General features: G+C 36.0%; 1 protein-coding gene across 1 annotated transcript in view; it reads right to left on the bottom strand.

The window, feature by feature from the left end:
• Cwo (transcription factor cwo) overlaps positions 1-24,469 on the bottom strand; it is an 83,095-nt gene that overhangs the window by 9,217 nt on the left and 49,409 nt on the right. The window contains exon 2 of the mRNA XM_076433858.1: positions 19,437-19,566. Within this exon, the coding sequence (XP_076289973.1) occupies positions 19,437-19,566 (130 nt within the window). The remainder of the gene's footprint in view (positions 1-19,436; positions 19,567-24,469) is intronic.

The raw sequence follows: 24,469 nt of genomic DNA, 5'->3' as shown, positions 1-24,469 counted from the left end.
ACTCGACAAACATTGAATATAAGGCGTTTTGACTTCGTTTCAACCCTTACTTCTCCGAGTTTTTGGTGTGTCCCAACTTATACCAAAAATTTTTCCGCCAGAAAACATTGTCTGCAGAAAATTGGCTATAACTTTTTATCCGTTAACGCCATCATTATACTTTCTGCAGCGAAAACGTAGCTGGCAACTATACCTTTCTAACGGTATACAGTTTTTTGTAATTACTAACTAAACTAACAAACCATACGTGCCCCAATGATAATGTTTCTCGATTAAAACAGCTCGTAAAACTGTATTCCAAGATCGGTTGTTTCACATGCGACGACCTAATAGCTATGTAAACACGATCCCCTACCGCAATCTCATAAATCTGGTTGCACCGAGACATCGTCGCGACGATAGCAGTTCCCGAAACAGTCGTCGTTGCTTTGAATAATGAAGTGAAAGGATGGTTCGCGTGCAGATATCGTTCTGGCAGCAAACACGGTCGCTGGTACGGTCACTGGTAGCTGTCGGGACAGCGCAGTGACATCAAAACAGCTTGCTGACCCCCCGACATCGAAGCTTCCACTTGTTCGACGCGACACGAGCGAACCAGCGAGCTGGCAATCCGGGAAAGGAGATGAATCGCGAAAAAATTGCGGGGAACTGCTTTAATGGGGTCGAGTTATCGGCAGTCTGGTTAAAACCGGACCGGGGAGATCTTCGCGGCTAGCATCGCAGCTTGCGTTCTGACCGGGGTTTATCGGCAAACGGTTGACCACGGTGGCCCCTGCAGTGTTTTTCAAACGATAACCGGGCATTACCGGATCCAGTGGCTTTTGCTGCCACGACTAGTTCACAGCGAAGCTGTCAACATCGCGAGTTGCTTCCCCTCGCAATTGTGCAACGTCCACTCGGCGGATGCAAATTCCAAAATAGATCTCATCTGTTTTGGCTTCATCTTGTTTCAGACGTCATTCATTTAATAAATTATACGGTAGTCGTCACTGATTCATTGTTCTAATAGTCGAATTTTATGCATTTATAAATAACGTGTGGTATGAACCAAGATAAATAAAAACAGATCAATTCTATGGCGATTAAAACTTCAAAACTTCTATGGCGATTGCACACCAGTCTGTTTTCCGCTCGTTCGGCTAAACTCGACTAACTCGAGTTTATGCGAAGAGCGTTTCACCTCGGAACGTGACGGGTCAGATTCATTAACTGGCCAGCAAAATGTCTGTTTCTCGAACACCTGTCTGTTTCTCGATCGCTCGAGGGAGCCGAGTTTACCCGAATAGCGTTTCACCTCGGAGCGTGACGGATCAGACTCGCTCACTGCCCAGCAATTGTGTACTAGGCCTGTTACTTTTCCAAAGCTTCGACTCTTCGATGATTCCAAGTTTTCGAAGCGGTTTTACCGATGCGAAATTGCAAACAGCTACGTCCACAAACTTTCGCATCGTCGATTTGCGACGCTTACATTGTGACGCATTTTAGAATATGAGCGTCTTCATTCGTGCAGATTCAACTTTTTCGCCTCTTATCGAATAAATCGAACAAATCGAATAAATCGAACAAATCGAATAAATCCAATAAATCGAATAAATCGAATAAAACGAATGAATCGAACAAATCGAATAAAGCGAGCAAATCGAAGCTTAGAAATCCTCCACCTTCGAAGGAAAGTAACAGCCCTATTGTGTACGCGGTGCGCCTATAGAAGTATCCACTTCAAAAATCGTGACTGTTCACAAAATAGCGACATTCTGAATTCCACGAATGATTAGAATTGGAAATAAAGCTACAATTTATTGGTAGACCCGCGATTTTGTCTATTCTGGTAGAACTGCTACCAGAACTTTAGCAGCAACCGAACAAGTCGCAAGGTCGGAACGCAAGGAAGAAAAATTAAAGCACGCGTGTCGCTGATTTTTCGAAGACGTGATATATTGCGAAACGTGTTTTCCATTCGACACTCGTACCCGGAAACGTTTCTTGCGGATAGAAGAGTTCACGGTGTTGATAGAAGAAAACATAAGAAGGCCTCCGGGGTAAGTGTAAACTGCGCAACGCGGCGATAATGCGAGCCTTCTATAAATTAAAATCTAATCAATGGGCGGCGTGAATAGACGCGTCACGCGTCTAAACAACTCGAAGACTGGTTTCCGGCGCTTATCATCCTGACTAGTCTATTCGTACGATCGCAACGATAATGACGCCTATGATCACGGTAACTCGATACATAGATGATTCTCGATTAGCAACAAATTTGATTTTCTGTTTGTCATCGGTTGCCGTCGTTTTTCGCGAAAGTCGTCTAATTCTAGAATACCGTCTGTCTATCCACTGTCCCTGGCCGGCGAACGATCACGTTGAACGTGGAAGATACGTTTACGAGGACAAACATGTGACTACGTTGATTACGGACGGCGTTCTCTGAATAAACACGTGCTGTTTTCAGCAACGCTGACGCAATCAGCAATATTATTTCTGTCACGTGCGAATACTACGACGAGTACTCGATGAATGCAGACAATCCACGGCAATTAATTATAGCCTCAATTCGCGCGGAATAGCGAAAATTATATGAACGTAATTGTTGGTCAACGATTCGATCTTCACGCTTGAATGTCGCGATCGGAACAATACGCTGGATTATACAGGCACAACGTGATCCAGTATCGAGAGCACGGAAATCAGACGATTCTTGATACGGCAATAAATTGTTAATATTGAGGTCAAATAACATGTTTTATTAAAAAATGTTATAATATAAATCTTTATGGAAAATAGGAATTATCTGAATTGCAACAAACTGGAATGAAATAGAAAATTAAATTCCTCATTTCTTCATTGTCATAAATGCATAAAATCTGCTGTACTAATAAATAAATTGTATCCCAAACTTTTTTTCCCCAATGTTCAATATTTTATCAATTGGCGAAATGCCTTGCTTTCTTAAAAAACTAAGTTGACTTTGCATTGTGTTCGTTGCCTAGGGACAACCTAATATTTTTTCTTACAAAGAAATGAAAGTTTACAAGAGTATCTGTATAATGATCTAATAGAATTGTTAAATACACGATGCGTAAAGAAAGATGCAATCTCTAATGGCAAGATGAAATTGCAAACTTGTTCATGTCAAGTTCTGTGTTGGAGAATATTTATTTACATCACGATTGACATTTATTTTCGTGTTTTTTAACGAGGAAATGGAAGTTTACTGGAGTATCTATGTACACAGAGTTTATCTGACGATGGAAATATCTTGTGACGCACTGAAGTTACAAAAAAATTGTTTACAAAAATTGTTCGCTATGAAGGGTACAATCATATAGTCTAATTTTTTTAGGACTAGAATGTTGGGAGTGGGATTTAAAAGTCAGATTGAGATTTTTAAATGGAATGTCCTATTTTTATACCATAGATCGATAGAGTATCAAATTCTAAGTATAATAGTGTTGACTTTTATGTGTTCTAAATCTAATAGTTAACGAGATATTATCCAAAGAAGAAAGAAAATTGTTTCGATAATATCTGCTTAACTATTAGGTTTAGGACATATGAAGGTCACTATTATATTCAGAATTTGATACTCTATCGATCTATGGTAGACAAAAAAGAACATTCCATTTAAAAAACTTAATTTGACTTTGAAATCCCCCTCCCCACCATTGTAGTCCTAAAAAAAATTAGACTATGTGATTGTACCCTTCATACCGAACAATTTTTGTAGACAAATTTTTTTCGTAACTTCAGTGTGCGTCACAAAATATTTCCGTTATCAGATAAACGAAACACCCTGTACAGTAATCTAATACAATCGTTAAATACAAGATGCGTATGAAAAGGAAGTAATCCCTAATGGCAAGTTGAAATTGCAAATTTGTTCAAGTGAAGTTCTGTGTTAGAGAAAATTCATTTTGAAAATTTATCTAATATTTTTAATTGTATAGGGGAAAGTAATGAGTTTTGTAGAATTTCATTTTGCATTTCAGATCCATACTTCTATGAAGCATGATATTTACCCATGATTTGTGACACACCCTATATACGCGCCGTGTACGTGTGGTGCTGAATACGTGCAACTGGCTCACGTGTCTGTTTATTGCTTCCTGTATCTACTCGTAACGACTCATGAAGTGCACGTGAACGCGCAAAATTTTCAACATTCTTTTACTAGTGGTAGACCTATATCTCTACATATACATTATACATAAAAACAAATTGTATGCATGTTTATTTATAAGCTCGCGGATAAGACTGCGTTGTTAAAAACTGTCCACTATCTGCAAACATAGTCGTATCTAAAAATAACAGATTGTATTCCGTTGATGCTACATTCTAGCATGAATTTGGTGCACTCTAGATTTAACATATCTCGTTATTTGACATTTTTGCGCTTATGACAATAACAATTAGGTGCAGTTTAACCCCTCCACAACGGTGGCCGGGTCTATTCTCACCCAGAGTATTGAAATCGTCACTTAATTACTCAATCTCTGATGATTCGATTGAATAAATAGCTGTTACATTGAAAACGATAGAAAGACTATAAGAATACCTTCAAGAATGAGTTTTAAATAATTGATAATGAAGCTGGGAATGGTTTTGAACACCATTAATTGGACAAATTTTCGCACGAGGTCAATTCTGACCCACGCCGATATTTCTCAAGCTACCGAGTGTCGCTACCGCCAGATTAGTGCCGCCAGATCGGGGAAATCGAGGGGAATACATTTTACCCCCTCTCTGATGATGACCATACTAATACGTGACCAGTCTACGGTCTTAGTGTGGGATGTTGGAGGATGCTCATGGCGCTGGAATGGGATAGTGGAAGGGGAACAGGAGGAGAGGAAAAATCGACCAGCTTTGGTCGATTCTCTCCCACTCTACTTTACCCCTTCTACGACGCCATGGTCACGTGACGCGTTTCGTCTTACAAGGGAAAGACACCACAAGTGTCCGACTTTGATTTTGATAATTTTTTGTGAGATGATGGTACATGAATCCCTAATTACGTATGCAAAATATTAGGTGTAGTTACTCAATAGTTTTAAAGATATGAACAATTAAAGTTTCATACCTTGTTGTAGTTTTCGAAGTTCCATTAACCGTGTAAGCAGGCTGCGTGATTCACAGGAAACTTTAAATGTTTATATCTTTAAAACTATTGAGTAACTAGACCTAATATTTTGCATACATAATTAGGGATCCATATACCATCATCCCACAAAAAATTATCAAAATCGAAGTCGGACACTTGGGGTTCTTCCCTTGTTAGTCATGCATGCGTCATAATGTCACGTGACTAAACCGGTAACGACAGAGAGTGGGTAATTGTGTTCCCCTGAATTTTTCGAAACAGGAAAGAAATTTCTAGTTGGCACCTGTTTTTTTGCAATTAACCCCTCTGCTTATAATGCAGTGTTTCTCAACCTGTGTGCCACGAGAGATTGTCAAATGTGCCGCAAGGGTTTTCGACAAATAGTTCTTCGGAAAAAATTTGGATGAGTTTTGGCTTTCTGTCAAACATTTGTTCCCTGCAATTAGCTTGAACGCTATTAAAATTCTTCTGCCTTTTGCATCTTCATGGCTCTCTCGACAGAAATCAAGTACAAACAGCGAGAAAAACTTTTGAAAGTTGACGATGAAATGCGAATTTTTCTGGCAACTTTGGAACCTCCTTTTGATTTAATTTGTCCAAGGAAACAAGCCTCAGCCCTCTCACTGAATACATTTTCTAATTAAATATTTTGTTTTGTTTTTTTTTTTTAATCATACAACTTTTACATTTTTATATTCAGGTGTGCCGCAGATAATTCCAGATATTTTTAGTTCGCCGTCAACCAAAAAAGGTTGGGAAACACTGTCATAATGAGTCAGACTCGTGATCAATGTTTCAAACAGAGTCTACTAAACACAAATAGTATCCATTCCTTATAAATCAAATTGTATTGGTCTGTTATCAATATCGAAGCAATAAAGTAACTGCAGATATACATTAAATATAGATTTTATTTTTCTTCAAAGTTCCAATGACCATAGCTGTGAAGAAACCAATATTAATAGAAACAATTTGAATTTTGCATAAAGAATGGACTTCTCGCGAAGCCGACCATTTGATATTAATTTAATGATTTTATGGATCTAAACCACCGAGTGCGTAGGGGGTTGAAAGGTCAGGAAACCTTGGGAACTACGTGTATTCTTTTGTTAGACTGCCACAGTGTAGTGCGTCGTCTATTTTCTGCATAGTCGAGACCGGAGGTTAGCGTTTGAACAAAAGTGGCAACTCTCACACGGTCAATAACATTTGCGACAATGTACATGTCACGAGTGTGGCTGTTGAAAAACCGATAGGACATCGATACATATTACGCGCGCACTTACATACACAAGACACAACAATCGGTCACGATAACTTGTATTAAAGTCCAAACCAACCAGCATTACTTTCCAGAATCAGCGTTACACTCGTGTATCTCGTGCCGGTCCATAATATGATTAACCTCCGATCGGTTATCGAGAAAGCTCCGTTATCGACTCCATTAATGACACCGCGCGAAGTCCAAGACGATATATATTCCATAACAACGCACTTGTCTCTTATTCGCCGGAAAGCTCATAACAATTGTTACGTCTACGTCAAGCCTTCGTGACGCTTCTCCGTAAAACAAAACACCGAGTGAACGTGCGTAACAAGAGGAAACTGAGCCTCTCTTTTCGTTTCCTGATACGAAATCGATAATAACGGGGGTGAACAGGGAGAAAGGAGAAAGGACAGCAAACATTGCATCAGGATGCTGTGTAATCGATACACATTTACAGAAGAGTAATATCTTGATATGCGGGAAGAAGATATGCGCGATATTTGTACAATATTCATTCCTAATAGGGGGTATACTAATCCAATGATAAAATTGTTTGTCGTTATCTTTTTGTGATACTTTTATCGACATATTTCTGGCAAAAACATTTACAGCAGAGTAATGTCTTGATCAGAGTTGTGCTAATTTTATTACATTGCAATTCAATTACACAATTTTAATTACATTGTAATTCAATTACACAATTGAATTACATTGTATTTCAATTATTAATTCAACTACGTCGTAACTGAATTACATAATTCAAACCTTTCAATTAATTAAATTACTACGTATTTTAATCAGATGTGTAATTGAAATACAATATAATTAAAATACAGCTCTCCAAATTATAGCCCAGAACTTTGAAGAAGTGCGATATATTTTTATGTTTTGCTTTCATATTGTACTTGTTTGCTGTCTATGCCGCGCAGTTTCTATTCCTCGTCCTCCTTTATAATACGTAACGCTATTTTATAATTATACTCCAATTGCAATTACGAATTACATTGTAATTTAATTACAAAGTATTTCATAATTGAACTCCAATTGCAATTACTCTAGACAGCGGATCTTTATGCAAAATTAATATGCAAAATATATGCGAAATATATGCACGACATATATGTATACAAAATAGTGAAACCAATTATACAATCTATACATATTTTCATTTATTGTTTACTGTAATTTGCATTATAATATGTAACTATGATTTTTTCCATATTATCAACGGTAAGTTGTTTTTTCTCGCTGAAGATTAATTTGTACACTGAGAATGTCCTTTCAACATCACAGGACGTAATTGGTGCATATGTGTATTTTTCCAATATTTTGCATCAATTTCGTCTGATCCTCCAGTAGTGGATGCATATAGAGTTTGATAAAGTTTTAGCAAAGGATGAATTCCTGGATTTTTTTAAAGATCTTCCATTTATTTCGAATTATTTCTCCACAAGCACCAGATATCCGTTCCAGCTCTTCAGTAATATCAGTAACTAAGTTTATTAATTCCTGCAATAGGAGTCCTTTTGCTTCTAATTTTGCTATGGTAACTGGCAATCTCCAGAAATTAGTTGCAATATAGTTTGTCATCAAATAATATTTCATTTTTCATCACTTCTTGGGCTAATCTAACGCTACTTACATTTCTGTCATCGAATGTTAATAACCTGGAAATAAATTCTTAAGACCAAGGCCAATTACTGCTGTTTTGTGCAAGAACCATATGATATAACGGTTCTTTACAATTACATACACAGGTACACATGTATGTATGTATGTACAATTAAATGCAAAATATGTCAAAAATAAGCAATATGCAAAATGTGCAAAATATTACCATATTTTCAAAATCCTCTACAGACAACGTTTCTGTCCAGGTCCCATAACTTTACCTACTTTCTATAAAAATATGCATTTGCATAAACATCTGCTGTCTAGCAATTACGAATTACAATTATATTGTAATTTAATTGAATGAAGATCTGAATTATAAATTACAATATGATTGAATTACAATGTAATTCAATTACTTTGTAATTATAATTCCTGGAGTAATTCAATTGTAATTCTGCACAACTCTGGTCTTGATATACTGAAAAAATATATGCGTCATGTTTGTCAGAAATTTATTATGTTTGATATGTCGTTGAATTCGTCTCGGAAAATGCTACCGTGTTGTGACAAAAAAATATATGGTCCCTCCCTTCCCCAACATTGTTGTGGTTTCCTTCATATCAGGATTGTTCCCTTCATATTTTACCACATTTTTATTAGCTCGCTTTCTTGTCTGTCTGTTTGTCTGTTTTCAAATTTTGCAATTGATTTTTGTTCGTAACTTCATACATAATTTTGTTCGTAACTTCATACATAATTTTGTTCGTAACTTCATACATAATTCTGTTCGTAACTTCAGCGCGTCACGAAATATTTCCGTTTTCAGATAAACGAAACACCCTGTATACTATTCTCTATCATATTAGTATACATACTAATCATGTTACAACATGATGATGGAATACATGACATGACTACACCAATGCAGTGTAATATTCGAGTTTCATTCAAGAAATGAACAAACCTCAGGTGACTATCCTCTGTCTAGGAAACGTGACTCGCGATGCTGTTATCAATGTTACAGTTCTTCGATTTCTACGAGAAATAAGATGATCACACGATCCGCAACTGTCTAGTCATTCCAGTTTTCTTGTTATACTTCGTCTGACTTCGTCCGACGAAGATAATAACGGGTGTTCATGGAATTAGCGATTCCACTGAACGGAACCGATACCGAGCTTAACCAATCGTTGACTAGATGGCATCACGTGCCCAGCGAATGAATGAGTCGCAACGTTTTAACACGTGCGAACGCGAGTGACGAACCAAGGAAAGAGATAAAGCATATCTTCAACATTGATTGAGTCACGCGACGATGTTATTTTAACTTCTGCTCAGCTAGGAAATCGTTCTGCTTCAATATAATTTTCTTGGAATGTCTGCTCTCGACGCAGAAATTTTATTAGCAAGACTTCGAACATTATGGATCAGACAAGTACTGACGCAATCACTTTCTTTTCGTTTTTAAAGTTACGTGAGTCGTCAAGATAGAATGTTGAGACTGAAGCATATGAATGTTGATCGTCACGACAGAATAAGATCATCTGAAAAAGTGTGATTTTTAGAAACTTTTTTCTGGAAAAACGAATGGACTTTTGTTTAAAACAAGCACCTTATTTAAATATGTAAAGGAAATGATTAACGAACTTTTTGCTGAACTCTACGCGGTGCCTGGGTCTAGTTTGACCCATAATATCAAAATCATCATATAACCACTGAATTAAGCAAGCAATTAGAAATTACTCAATTTCTAGCAAATAAATTAGATTGCACTAACACCAAGAGAGAAAAAAATTTCTAAATAAACCGATAAATCGGTCTTGAACATCATCAATTGTGCAGTGACAAAAATGGCTGTCCAAGGGTTAATAGATCCTGCTTGAAATATATATTTTCATCTGAAGTCTGCCTCGACATTATATGGCAAAGGGTTGACCTAATTTAAACTATCACCACGTGCTTGTAAAACAGTAATAAAATGTAAGAATAGTGATCCAGACCTCAATCAAAGTGAAATGGATTGGCCAGGTGAAATCTCATCAGTAAACTCCGGATCTCTATATATATTTTTCACTAATAATTTTAATATAGTGAGAATAATATGTTAATACTCTTAAAGTCTTCTAATCTTTCCATTGTTTTAAATTGTAATGTCAACTCATCACTAGACCAGAGTCGCCAGATGAGGGGAGGGAGCACGAATTGAGGGGAAAAGGCTACCCTCTCTCTGCCAGTACCGGACAAATGCACGTCAGAGACGAACGCGTCACGTGACCGGGCCGCGGCGGAAGCGTGTCGTAGAAGGGGAAGGTACAGTGGGGACACAAATCCTAATCTGGCGACTCTGCATTAGACAGCGGATTTTTAGGAGTTGTGGCAAAAATTAGTAGGTATAATTTAAAGCAACAAATATATTAGAAAAATTTAAATATACTGCAATATATTATTTTCATCCTGATAAACATATTAAGAAAGAAAATAAATTTCTATTTCACTCTAATGTGACGATTATTATAAAAGAATTTTATTTCGCATAAATATCCACTGTCTACTTATCATTGTTGCAAGAGTCACATCCTCGAAAAGAACACTGTCTATTAATACGTCTATTGCAAACCGTGCATTGCGATTTATAGCTATCTGTTTACGTCTGTCTCGATCAATCATTCATCATTGTCTAGCGACTCGAAGACGATCCATAATGTATTCAGAGATCTGTTTTTGCATGAAAAAAGGCGGTCGATTCGTACGTGGCCGCAGCGTCGCTATAATCGATCGTCGAAAGATTAATCGCGATTACGCAACGGTTTACAATGGACCCCCGGTTGTGTAACCGAAGATAAAGGCTACGAGATTTTCGCCTTCGTTTTCGGTCGAACAACTTCGGCGACAACTTGATTTGGCAATCCAGATAATTCCGAAGATATAGGATTGTTTTCGCGGTGTTCCGCAGAAACGAGTCAAGGATGCTAGGGAGCGTCAACACTTGAGGCGTGGTCGCAAAGTAAATTATTTTTAAGCCGGCGCGGTAAGTTCGCTTCACGAAAATAAGCGTGAGCTTATGTTACTAATCGGTTCGACTATTTCGCAACAGTTCACGCCAGCCAATTGTATAATATCCATTTACCTAAATAACATCGGAACATCCATTTTCAGTAATTTATCGAGCGTTGCATAAAACAAGGATCGTGAGAGACCGAGAATTGTGTAATTAATTCTATTTAAAACCGTGGAACTTTTGTTGCAAAAAATATTTTCACATTAGAAGTGTCGGTGGGAACATATGAAGACAAGTTTTAGTTTAAACAGGACCCACAAAGAATCAAAATAAACATTTTTTTGCAACACATACTTTGTCTATCAACGTTAAGAGAGTTCTCGATCGTTGCTGCAAATACTAAATACAATTTAATCAATACTTCCATAACAGTATTTGGCAATTATTACAGTTAAATTATAGTTAAACACATTTTTCCACAGCAGATATCTATGATCAGAATAAGTGTGTATGTTACAATACATTCGGTTGGCAAGAAAGCAATTTCGGTATTTTAAGGTGAAATAAAAACCGAATTTCTTAATTCAAACGATGAACTTTAATCAATAAAATATTTTCTTATTTATTCTTTTTGGCAAAAGATCATCGAACAAAAGGGAAAATATCTTATTCATTAAAGTTCATTGCTTGAATAAAAAAATTAGGCTCTATATCACTTTAAAATATCGAAATTACTTTCTTGCCAACCCAATATTATTATAATAATAAAAAGAGTCGCTTCACGACTCCCACTACGAATGTACCTGTTCGCCTACTACCAATGAACATGTTTGAAACGGAACCTGCTAAAAAGTACTATAAATTTGTCGGTCTTCGATCCAGACACTTTCCCCAATGACTATGTACAACGCTCGAACGTTGTTACTCGTGCATGTCTGATCAAAATTATTGCGTATCTTGAACAGCAGTTCACTTATGTAAAAGTAGCACGACCGTAGGGAGATGGTACACTCCTTTGAATGTGACATCGTAGCTATACCTGTGCTGCATACTATTAAAGTAAATCCAACTCTTCGGAGTAAACTTTTCGGTCTAAAATAAGCTCAAATAGGACACACTTAGAACTGCAAGTCCTTTTAAAAAACGCTTGATAAAAGATTGATCTAGGGCGCTATCTGCCTCGAAAGTCCCATTTCTTCGTTTGCGAGGCGTAATTTGCATTATTCGGCAGCATGTAGCTATGAAAATATCTTTTAGCTAGCGTTTTTTGACTACTGACAAACCCCGTGTTTGTATTATCGAGAAATCAAAAGGCGAATCCCGCACCTTAGCGATCCTGGAAGGAGTCTACCCCCTTAAAAAAAAGGTTTACGGAGCTCTAGAAATAACTATTGATTTTCCATTACTTTATAAACATGACAAAAGTATGTGTCTATCCAAATTTTTGGCCATTTTTTCAATAATATATACTCGAAGAAATAAATTTGGATTATAATTCCTCAGGGAAGCATCTTTACAATCTTAATAATCGCAAATTAAGAATATTAGAACCCGTCATTTTGACGGGTCACGTAAACGAAATGTTAATAACTCCTGAACGGAGTCACGGAGAAAACGTTCACAGAGGAAAATGTTATTTCAAATGATCTCTGTACTTGCCCCTTTCAGTGAAGTACATTTTTGGGACACCCTGTAGTTATGTAAAGAGCTAAACAATTGCATAGATCGTGTTTTGATGTTGTCAAAGAATGTTTTTATCACGTCTGCGTTCGACATACTGCGCCTATCTACATATATAATCTACACACGATAAGATTCCGTGCAAACAGTTTTACTTGTAACCTCTTATTAATATTGTAGCATGCAGTATACATGCAGAACACGATTATAGAAATTTAAATTTCACAAAAAAATAAAACGTCAATATCAAGGTTTCGTTTTATATAATCGATTTATTTCTGCACGTGGATTCACATCCTTTAAATTACGACACGAGTAACGTCGTACTGTGTCGCTGTATTGATAATGCCCGTATAAGTGTTCGGCGTTTTATTTATTCTGATGACTAAACGGAAAGGTCATTCTAGGAATAATCGCTAGGTGCGATGATTGTAGGTCATCCTAATGCAAGAAATTAGGAGCAAGATGCTGAAATCAGTGCAGTACCGTATAGATTATAGATAGAGCATATCAACGAAAAATATAACGTATCACCAGCGGAAGATTGCCCAATTGTGTGTGTGTGATCCGATTAAATAATTTCTAATTAATTTATATACATACAATACCTAGGTATGTGCATATATTAAAAGGCATGAATATATTATTACTTTATAGTTCGATTCTAATATTTTCATTTTTGCCAAATATATTCATATATATTTATATACACTGATATATTTATGCAATTTACATAACATTACTGAATAATTCAAGCCTGACACGACAAATAACTTTGTGGTCACCAAAATTTAACTAATTTTAACTAATTAACTTATCTAACTGTGATATGCTTCGCTGATAACAATTCATCCACTGTTGCAATTTAATGTATTTATTCAAAGTATATGTTACGAATAATTGGTCGAATCAAAAAGTAAAACAAAAGTAGATAAAAACTATGGTATAGAATGTCACATCTACAATACATATAATATTATATACTCAAGAAATTTTAATTAGTAATAGACTGCAAGATTTAATGCATTTATGACAAAAATGAATAGCCCAAGAAAATTTAATTAAGAAAAGAAACAATTGTTTTATACATATTGCACTTAATGCAAATAATTTTACATTGTTTCACATTATCTCTTCTATTAAACTAAAATGACTGATAAGAATCAGTTTTAAATATATATAGAAATGCGTTCTATTTGTTAACAATGCACTTTTTACTTTCATCACAGCAATAATTGAATTGTGAATTATTTTAGCTAACCATAACGATCGCAAACGATGGCAAAACGCTTATGGCCTCTGCATTAAAGAGACCCACAGTCAAAGGAAAAATATTCTACACAAACAACACTGATGCAAAATGGAGAAGAAAATTATTCACGTCTAATACAACGAGAATGCGAAGGTACGTCTGAACGGAATGCGGGAGCTATGCAAAATTCAAAGAAACGGTATTTCAAACATTAATTAATGCGGATGTTATGTATGCGTGATAAAATTGGATGTAATTCAAATCAGATGAGAGATCAACATAATTTGAGAATATTAATTATTTACATGATTGAATTGGAGAAAGGTCTTCATATTTAGCTCCCGCCTTTTGCAATTGTTGTAGACAATTTTGATTTTGCATGAAGCTCTGCAGTCTAGTGATTAAGGGAAAATTAAACTATCGCAGATCGGGAAAAATCGACTGTTTAGAAAGTATCCTATTGGAAAGTATCATATTTCAATAATATTCTCTGAAAATTTCAGAGGAAAATGCGAAATACAAAATTTGAAATAAATATAAATTCAAAAGAACGTTTTTGTGATCGGCGTGCATGATAACTTAAAAACCATTTAACCGATCGCTCTGAAATTTTAATATGTTCATCTACACAACAATAGCCCCAGTATAGACAAGAATAAATAAGATTGGTTAATTATTTCCTCAATTTTTAACATGTTTTTACGAAGAAGATGCCATTTCTGAGACCACCAACTTTGAAGGTCCACCATTCTGTGAATTTTTGCTCGAACAAAATAATCGTAGTCTATACTAGGGCCATAGTTATACTTTTTCTAAGGATAATTCTTTTTTTTTCAGACGTTCCAGTGAGCCGCAATCGTGCACACCATAAGATCAAAATTTTTAAAATGACTTCCATGAGGCTGCAAAAAAATCATCTACAAAATTATGTAAAAATTTTGCCTTGTATTTGAAGACTTAAGATATATGTCAAAATAATTACGGATTCAAAAAATGTTTTTTCATTACCTTATTCTTTTTATTACCTTAGTCCCATAAAAATTATAAAAATTTTCGACCGAGAAAGTGTAATGTCCCCTTAAAGCATGAAAACGTTTGCGCGATCAATGGAAAAATATTTGCGCGTCGATAACGGAATGCTGTTGTTCGCTCATCGGAACGAGAGTCGCAGAAACTTCTAAACTAGCTAAGTGTGCACGCGCCGGCGGCAACGTCGAGGAACAAGCTCGCGTTTTGTGTCGCGAAAGATGCCTCGGCGGAACGTGACCGAGCGAAACATCCGCGCTGCGAGCGCCAGAAAAGAAAAATTGAGCGGCGCGTAATTAATATTTACACACGTCGAGCATGCGGCCCAGTCGTGAATCGATGCGCGCCGTGCGAGTCTGCAATTGCGCCGCGGATCACGTGCAACGGAGCACGTTCGAATCCTGGCATCGTCGGCCATCGAACGGGAGCGTGAAACGCCACTTTTGGCAGGGGATAGAGTCGATATATCCGGGCAACGTGGCACGGATATCGTGTCCCGTCGAACGATCATTCAAGCCAGCTTGCACAATTGCTTGCGTGCACTTGCGTCGTCGCAGCCGATGCAACGCGGAGCGTCGCGACTTGACTCAACTCGGCGCGCCACGCAATGCACTAGTGACTAGGATGCACGTGCTACTCCTACAGTCATTCGCATTCAAAATTGTACACAATGAATCGACCGATATTTTAGCTGAGTTTAGTAATAGGATGAGGATTTAGTTCAGAGTTGGGCAAAAATTTAATCAACGATTCACGACTAAATTTCTACTTCAATCGTTAATCGTAATTAACAATTGATCTCCTAGTTTATTCGTTAAAAAATTGCGGTTAACGATTAAATACTTATTAATCGTTGATTGGGAATAACGATTAAATTTCTACTTTAGTCGTTAATTGCGATTAACGATTACATTCCTTTCAATTGTAATCATCAATCGGATAATTGATCAATGATGAACTGCTGAAATTTCGAAATGAAATACGGAATCAAAACTGCATGAATACTGAAAAAAATGTAAACTGAGTTTAGGTGTATTGTCATTTGGTCTATATACATATAATACAAACTCTGTTTACGTGCTTTTATGTTTTTTTTTTCGATGATTTCTTTTTTTAATCAACGATTGACGATTAAATTCGTCAATCGATTGAATCAATCGTCGATTTTTCGATGATTTCTTCTTTTAATCAACGATTGACGATTAACTTCGTCAATCGATTGAATCAATCGTCGATTTTTCGATGATTTCTTTTTTTAATCGTACACATTAATCAATCAATCATGATTAAAATTTTAACCGATTAATGCCCAACTCTGATTTAGTTTAATACAAAACCTACCACCACCGGTCAAAATGACCAGTTCCAGATTTTTTATTTTACAATTATTGAAATAAAATGTTTTCATAAGAAATGATTGTATAGATATCTTTAGTAGAGCAATAGGAACACTACAATAGGAACCTATTAAGAGGAACAATTTTGTTAATTTTGTAAGGGAACACTTACCAGAGGTTTAGTGTTAACATATTGTTCATTCATAAGAAAAGTGACATACAAAAACCACAGTAATATTCGGACACTTTTAAAAGGACGATAACTTTTTTAATAACAGGTCATACGACTTGGATATTTTTTGAGAAATTAGGGCAATTAGTTTAGTACAAGATGTGAAAAAAGTTTTGAAAAAATTTCAATTGGTCGGAATTACAGAGAAAATACTAGAAGTTGTTGTTTAAAACTTTTTTTATGGGGGGCTATATTGAGAATTTAAAAAATACATTTTGTAGATCTGTTTATTATGTAATTATACATTATCTGCAAACGTTTGAAGACAGTGAAAATTGCAGTTTTTTTCAAATACACCATAATTTATATAACTATTATTATATGATACTTTTTTTAGAAATATATTTTGAGTTATGTACATTTTCTTGTGAATGAACGATATTTTCATAATTCATACAAAACAGAAAAACTATTTTTCATTACAAAAATGTAACTGAGACTGAGATACGATGGAAATTAACCTCGCATTCAAAATCGTACATTTGAATTTACAAATGTGTCATTTGTGTTTGATACTTTTATTGGTAATTTGTTCCTCTAATTTTATATACGCGATTATTATTACGCACGTAGAGTTGGACGGTATCAGGTGGGGTACATGCTGACGTTAATAGTTTTCTTGTGGGTGGACGCGTAGAGGACATGTGAAGGTCATTCACTTTCTTTTAAATGGAAATATATCATTTTTATTACACCACTTTCTTGTAAAAAATATCAAGATGCTTGAAGTGGTACAACAAAAAATATAGGTTTCCATTTAAAAAGAAGTTAATAACCTTCACATGTCCTCTGCGCATGAACCATTTTCCGCTACGAATAATAATAGTCATGTGAATTGAAGTGGTAATACAATGTGGTAACCCACTCTGTATATAGTATACGTACATATATTTCATGTTAAAAAAATAAATGTCAAAAATTTTCAGACCAATTGTTCTAGAAATGGCAGATTAACACTACCCTTTATGTGAACAATGTGTCAACTTGGCACAAGGGATGGATGAGAGTTAAATGTCTATTCCATTTCATTAATTTCTTCATTTCTGAGGACCACTTGGAAATCAGGACAGATTGACTGGATAGTGATTCGAGGAACGTGACTTTTTGATGAAACGTCAACTTCTCCGAATCAGTCCACTACGAGAGGATGATCACAGACGCGCCAGCTTGCGCGTTATGTTTGTAACGATTCGAACGATTTGTAAGCGACTTTAACAGGTGCGTTCCTGAAAGCGGATGCATCTCTGCGAGGCGATGCGAGGCGAGGCCAGCGTGTCGTCCCATAAATACGCCGGGCGTAACACGAGCCGCTTGAATGAAATGTCAAGAGACGAGACGTGCGAGAGGGCCCTCGGATAAAACCGAACATCGCGAGATCAGCTTGTGAAAAGTTGGCGAAAACGGCCCCTAAATAGATCGGAATTAATAAAAGATCCGAGTGACGAGCGTGGATCCGATTTCGCCCGGACATACCCGTTTGTCGCAATCCTCGATTTCGAGAAACGTGACCGTCATCGTCGCGACCATCGATTGCGACACGAGCTGATACGAACGACAACACGGAAAACCTTTCTCTCCGTCTCTCTGTGTCATGTCGGCCTAAATCGTCGATCGATTCTGCACGCGTGTCCCTCGTGTACACCGCGGTGTTTGGCGCGCCGATCTTCCTTCCGGTCCCCCCCCCCCCCGCGAGATCTCTTGCCGAGGAACTCGATGTACAGTGACTCACGTTCATGTTTCGATGCCGTTCGAAACACGTCAATTTTACCACGTTTTTATTAGCTCGCTTTCTTGTTTGTCTGTTTGTCTGTTCGTCTGTTCGATGGAAAATTTTGCAATTGATTTTAAACTAACTTCCTGATGAGCTAGAGACTTGAAATCGGTTACATGACTCAGAACTGGATGACAATGCATTATTCAAAAAAAAATTTTTTAAAAAGTCTATCCGTTTCGGAGAAATAACAATTAAATATTTTTTTAACGCATGGGGGCGAAATTCCTTAACACTAAACCTACCGACCATCCAAAGTGACGAGATACTGGACTAAAAAAATATATTCAATACATTCCCCTTTGCAATTTCAATAATTGTCAAATAAAAATCTAAAATGGGTCATTTGACCCCTCGTGCTAGGGTTAGTGTTAAATAAATTTCTGCTCCTTCTCTTGTTCACTACTTCACCGCGACGCGACACCATCGCTACCGTCTAACGTAAAAAAGATTAATTTTGCATTGAAAATAGCACGTTATAAGAAATAATTCGGAAATTATCTCTCTGTATAGAATAAATTGAAATATACCTATAATTTTCTAAGCGTAAAGAGCTCCGAGATATTTCACGGATAATTGTCTGAAACACAGAATCCGAAAAACTTCATTGCAGTGGCACGTGTTGTCTCGCCGCAATTGTTTTCATTGCGTTAATAGGCTAATAGGTATTAATCTCTGGCTGCAAGTTACTATGATAGAACATTCGAACCCGACGGATCTTCAAACTGACTTTTCTCGAAAACGAAACGTCAAACTAAAAAACGTTATTCCATTTTTTTCGTCTTGTATGTATGTATATGGAGAAAAGTATGTATGTGCACAAAAATGCATTCAGTACTAATATTATAATTGTAGCAATTTATATGCTTTTTATGCAAATTTAGAATTGCATTTTAACATTTATTATTGCGTTTGTACTGCATTTCTTCAAGCTGTAGATTTTTGTTGTAAAATAGAATCGTTATCCGTATGTACAGGTTTAAAATACCATAATTAGATTGTATAATGTGGTTGCTAATGAACAGTATATACAGGGTGAGGCAATAACTATGTTCACTTTGAATATTACCGCATATAGAGAACACCCTGCATATGAAGTATGGTAAGAAATGAAACGACCGATGAGATGACCTAATTATTCTGTATAAATCAAGGACTCACTCTAGAAACCTTTTTCTTGGTATAAACCTCGTCATCCTCCGAGGCTGTAGCGAAATTCAGGTTTCCTTCACAGTATCCGGCGCCTATTCCCATTCTGCATATCTCGTCTTTGCATGATCTACTGTCCAAACTGTAAACAAACAAAACGTGCACTTAGACAAACTTCTTCGAAATCTTGATACGGTTTTTTAATGTTAATTATTAGACTGCAGATGTTTATGGAACATAGACATTTTCTACATCGATTGCAGGGACCAGGAGTGAAGTAGAAATTTATTTCTTCTCTTAATCATTGTAAATTCTGATGAATGCATCAAATTTACAGTCTTGAGTGTAATTATAATTACACTGCGGATCTTTATGCACAATAAAAATTGTCTTCATCAATTGCAAGACACAGAAACCATATAAAACTTTCTTTCTATTTTCAACAATTTTAATATATCGAGAATAACATATGGGCGTTCTGAAATTGTCTTAATGTTTTTATCGTTTTAAATTACATCCACCGATTTTTGTCATAAATGCATAAAATCCGCAGTTGAATTATGATGTGTGTTCGAAATACATTTGACAATTGAAATATTTTCATGTAAATATCTGAAGTACGAAAAGTATATTTAATACATTTGAATCTTATTACTCGAGTATGTGTTTAACATGTTTGTTGCCAGTGAAGGTAAATTCAGGAAAGTACTATAACACAAGAAATCATAATATTTGTCAGAGTAGATCTATATATGCTCGGTGTAAGCAGTTCAAAGCTACACAGAAATATTCGGAAATAAATCCATGCTATCTTTAGTATCTTCGAAATAAAATTTTTTTTTTTTTCGAATATTATTTTAAGAACTTATTTCTAAAGCAGTAGAAACACAATGAATTCATTATTCTAATTGTTGTTCATCAATATTCATATCAAAGTGTAAAATAACCATTCATGTTTCTCGATAACACACACAGAGGTAATAGAAACTCTTTTCAAAAATGACAACAACTGATCTTAATGTTGCAAATGTTGAAACTTAGATATTGTTGTTTCTTTCTATCTTTACACAAATGTTTGAAATGTAAGATACCATACTAATGATTATATAATGATAAAGAGTCAATATGTTGTTTAGTAAAAGGGGAACTATTAGTCAATATTATCGTAAATACTAGGAACAAGCAAAAGAGTAAGTATTTAACACTAAAATTACCGAGCATTAAACATGACTGCTGTTTTTCTCTTATGCCTTTAAAAAATAATACTAATATTACATTTATTTAAACATATTAATTGCATAAAGAAATATACTCAACAATTTTTCAAGAAAACATATCTATAATTTAAATGATTTTATGAAAGACTAAATCTGTTTATCATTTTTATGGGGTCGGTAGTTTCAGTGTTAAAGGAACGAAAATTTATATTTTTTTCGCGAGCCATAAAAACTTGGTGTACTTTGTTGTAACTCGTGAGAATGTGAAAGCGACGAAAGTGACTTGAACACGACATCCTTTATGCCGTTACTGCCATTGTTCACGGAACTGTCGCGAGAAATTTCTTTTCGTCGGAACACTGTGCGTCACGGTACAATCGCGGCAAGAATTCACGATCCTTACGTGACTGACGCCATCAAATTCTCAGGATTATTTTGAAACCTTACGGTGTCGTTTAACTCCGGATTCTGCCCGCCAACAATTACAAACCGTGTGGAAATGTTCGTGGAGGAATTTACGCAACCGGTCGATTCGGAAAACATTTTCGTTTCCCTTTATTATCAGGGAAATTATCTCAGAACGTTGTTTTCAACAATTGCTCCAACGACCATTGACTTCTTTTTGAGAGTTTAAATGTTTCTGTGTGCTTATTTATTTTTAATTTACTGTAAAGTAAGCTTTAAATACATTTTACTCGGAAATAAGCTTTCAAACTCAATTCCAGACGAATCTGGAAGAACACTCGACGAATTTTGATAAAATCTTGCAGTAACATTCTCAAAACTATTTTTAGTGTACTCCTTTTACTCTTTTTAATTACCTACTATCTTCTTTTTTTTGCAAACGAAACAAGCTTAAAATTTAGATGAAAAATTATATCTTTTAGAGGTAGACATGGCCTTGCGAAAATGGCTGCCACGTTCTTGTAGTTGAAGATATTTCACTCAATTTTTCAGCAAATATCACTTAAACATCACATAACAAGGTGTATATCTTGATTTTTTAAAGAAACAATTTTATACATAAAAAATTGGCTCACCCTGTTCATCTGGTATCAAAAATGTTTTGCAGAAACGACTTAGAGCAGTGTTTCCCAAAGTTTCGATATCTGTGTACCCCTTCTATAACTGTCGTAACACTGAGTTTTCCCTGTTAAGAACCATCGGTATTAACACTAAACCTACCACCACCGGTCAAAATGACCGGTTCCAGATTTTTTATTTTACAATTATTTGCAAAATGAAAATGATTTCAAAAGAAATGGTTGTATAGATATCTTTAGTAGAGCAAGTATTACAATAGGAGCCGCGAAAAGGCTAAATAAAATCAATCTTGTCACTTTTATGAGGGAACATGTACCAGTTACTTTTAAGGCTCAGTAGGTTTAGTGTTAAGTAACAGGCATGTATTTAGATCCTTTTTTGCACTAGAATCAAACTCTTTATTACTCTATTTTTAGAATCAAACCCCTCTAAACTCTTTCGAGCCGAGATCAGATTACTACAATGGAGGGGATATTTTTTGCGTTTTTATCGTGTACGGACTTTTTGCGTTTATAGAGGATTTTTACTGTAATAAGATATACATATTGATTTCTCAATGAAACGTAATTTTGTCTACGAAAGAAATGGTGGAATTCCCCTTATTTTGCAATTGTTTGTACCTGTGCGTCTTAAATGTCACGCGCGAGAGCCGCAATTCATGTCCGGGCCAATGGTAAATACCCATCCACTCTCGAATCGTTCGAGGGGTTACCACTGACGACCACGTGTCAATCGATTAGCGATCGACTAGTGGAATATCTCGAGGCGGAAACATCTAGCTCTCGCCCACGGTCGTCTACGACTTTACGTAACGAATCGCTGCGAACGTTACAGTCAATAACCCGGCGGCGCACACCACGTCCACTTCTGCCCCGTTATAGATTTTACTCCGTAAATAGAGCCGACGGAAAAAGGCACGAGCCATCGCGCATTACATATTGATAACTCCAGGAATGTCTTTTTCATGAAAGTTGTAGCCGGTAATGGGCACCTCTCTGTTCTATGTCGGCGTAACGAACCTTAGGTGGCTACCTCGAGAACCGCGGCGGATTAAATATTGAGCAGCACCTTCGGGATTCACGTCGAGAGTTTAGAGCAGTCCTGGCCAACACGCGGCCCGCCGGGCAATTTTATATTTCCATTGAAACTTTTGTTTCTCGTTGTATGTATACAAAAAATATTAAATAAATGAAGTGTCATTGTTATAACGCGCAAGTGCGACTACGAACTCCAATTCTATATTTGATATCTCTGATATAATTGAGTTACAGTTCAACAATGAAATGAAACAAATTTTTGCGTCTACATGAAAAATTAATTTTTACAATACTTATATTACATCTGAGAGATATTCCAACTTAAGATATTTTGCACAACGAGTTGTAAGTGCTTTTGGATCCATATACATATGTTTGCGAAACATTTTATTCGGAAATGAAATTTACAAAGAGTTCATCACGTGCTTCATTAACTCGTGTCAATTTAGAAAACCAGCTAACAAAAGATGTGCAACGTCGAACATAAATACAGATTTACAAAAATTAAGTGAAAGAAAGGATAAACAAATATCTCATTAATTAAGACTCGAGAGTTAATTATATTGAATCACAGTATAACAATAAAGTTTTATTAATTTTGTATTTGTATTACATTTTTTAAAAGAATGTTTACCTAAAGTGCGGCCCGCTGTAACGTTATCAAAGTGGCGCGTGAAACCATTGGGTTGGTCAGGCCTGGTTTAGAGCGTCGACGAAAATCATGACGGAGGTGAATCAAACGAATTCTATTGCCCTCGTCGTGAACGTCACGTGTTTCATTAGAGTCGTGCTCAGACGCGACGAGCGAGGCCAATTGTGCGACACGTGCATTTTAGACTTCTAACTAGTTCTAACCAGAGATCGAAATGCACTTGTAGCTGGAGATAGAGTAGTGCAGGAATAGACTTGTGCTGGAAGCGTGGTCCAAGTAAATACACTCGATTTCATACGAATAAAATTAAACAGACTTCGAAAAAACTCATTAAACTATATGAAATAATTTCCATTTAATTTACTATGTAAATATATGTATACACGAACTTAAATACAATACAATTTTTTCGGAGGCGGCGCAAAAATTCAAAAATTTCCGACACTGGAAATTACGAAAATCCGTAAATTCTTCTACATGCTTTCACATATTAATGTATCTTCTCTTCCCACCTACTGATTTCCAAGTTCACCATATTCCAATGAAATTATCATCAGCAACATCTGTCATTTGGAAAATTTTCAATTTTGCGCCGCCTCCGAAAAGATTGTATTGTATTTAAGTTCGTGTGTACTCACATAAATTAAATGGAAATTATTTCATACTTTCCAGTGCATTTTTTAATGCGTTTTTTCGAAGTTGGTTTAATTTTTTTTATAAAAGTTTTTTATTTCATACTTTTTAAACGAGCAGAATTTGTAGAACACCGTAGGATGGTTCTACGGCCTTATTGGTTATTTGCAATAAAAACCGCAAAGAATGAAAAAATGCAAAATTTGTTTTCAAGGGACCAATCGGGAGACATACCCTACACAATGCAGAAGGTTTCGTTCCGATTGGTCCATCCATCTCGGCGTAATCGGTGAACATAAATAGAAGAAAAGCGAATAGAAAAAAAGAAGCACATACAGATCGAATTGAGTAACCTACTCCTTTTTCGAAGTCGGTTAAAAATGAAAAAGATCAAAGGTTTAAAAAATTATTGTTAGTAGATCTTTACCCAAAATAAAAATTTTCTACTCGAATTGCAACAAA

Source organism: Lasioglossum baleicum, chromosome 11, assembly GCF_051020765.1.
Source record: "Lasioglossum baleicum chromosome 11, iyLasBale1, whole genome shotgun sequence".
In the NCBI taxonomy this organism is placed as follows: domain Eukaryota; kingdom Metazoa; phylum Arthropoda; class Insecta; order Hymenoptera; family Halictidae; genus Lasioglossum; species Lasioglossum baleicum.
The sequence above is the reverse complement of the archived record's forward strand: the minus strand, read 5'-3'. Positions and strand labels throughout refer to the sequence as shown.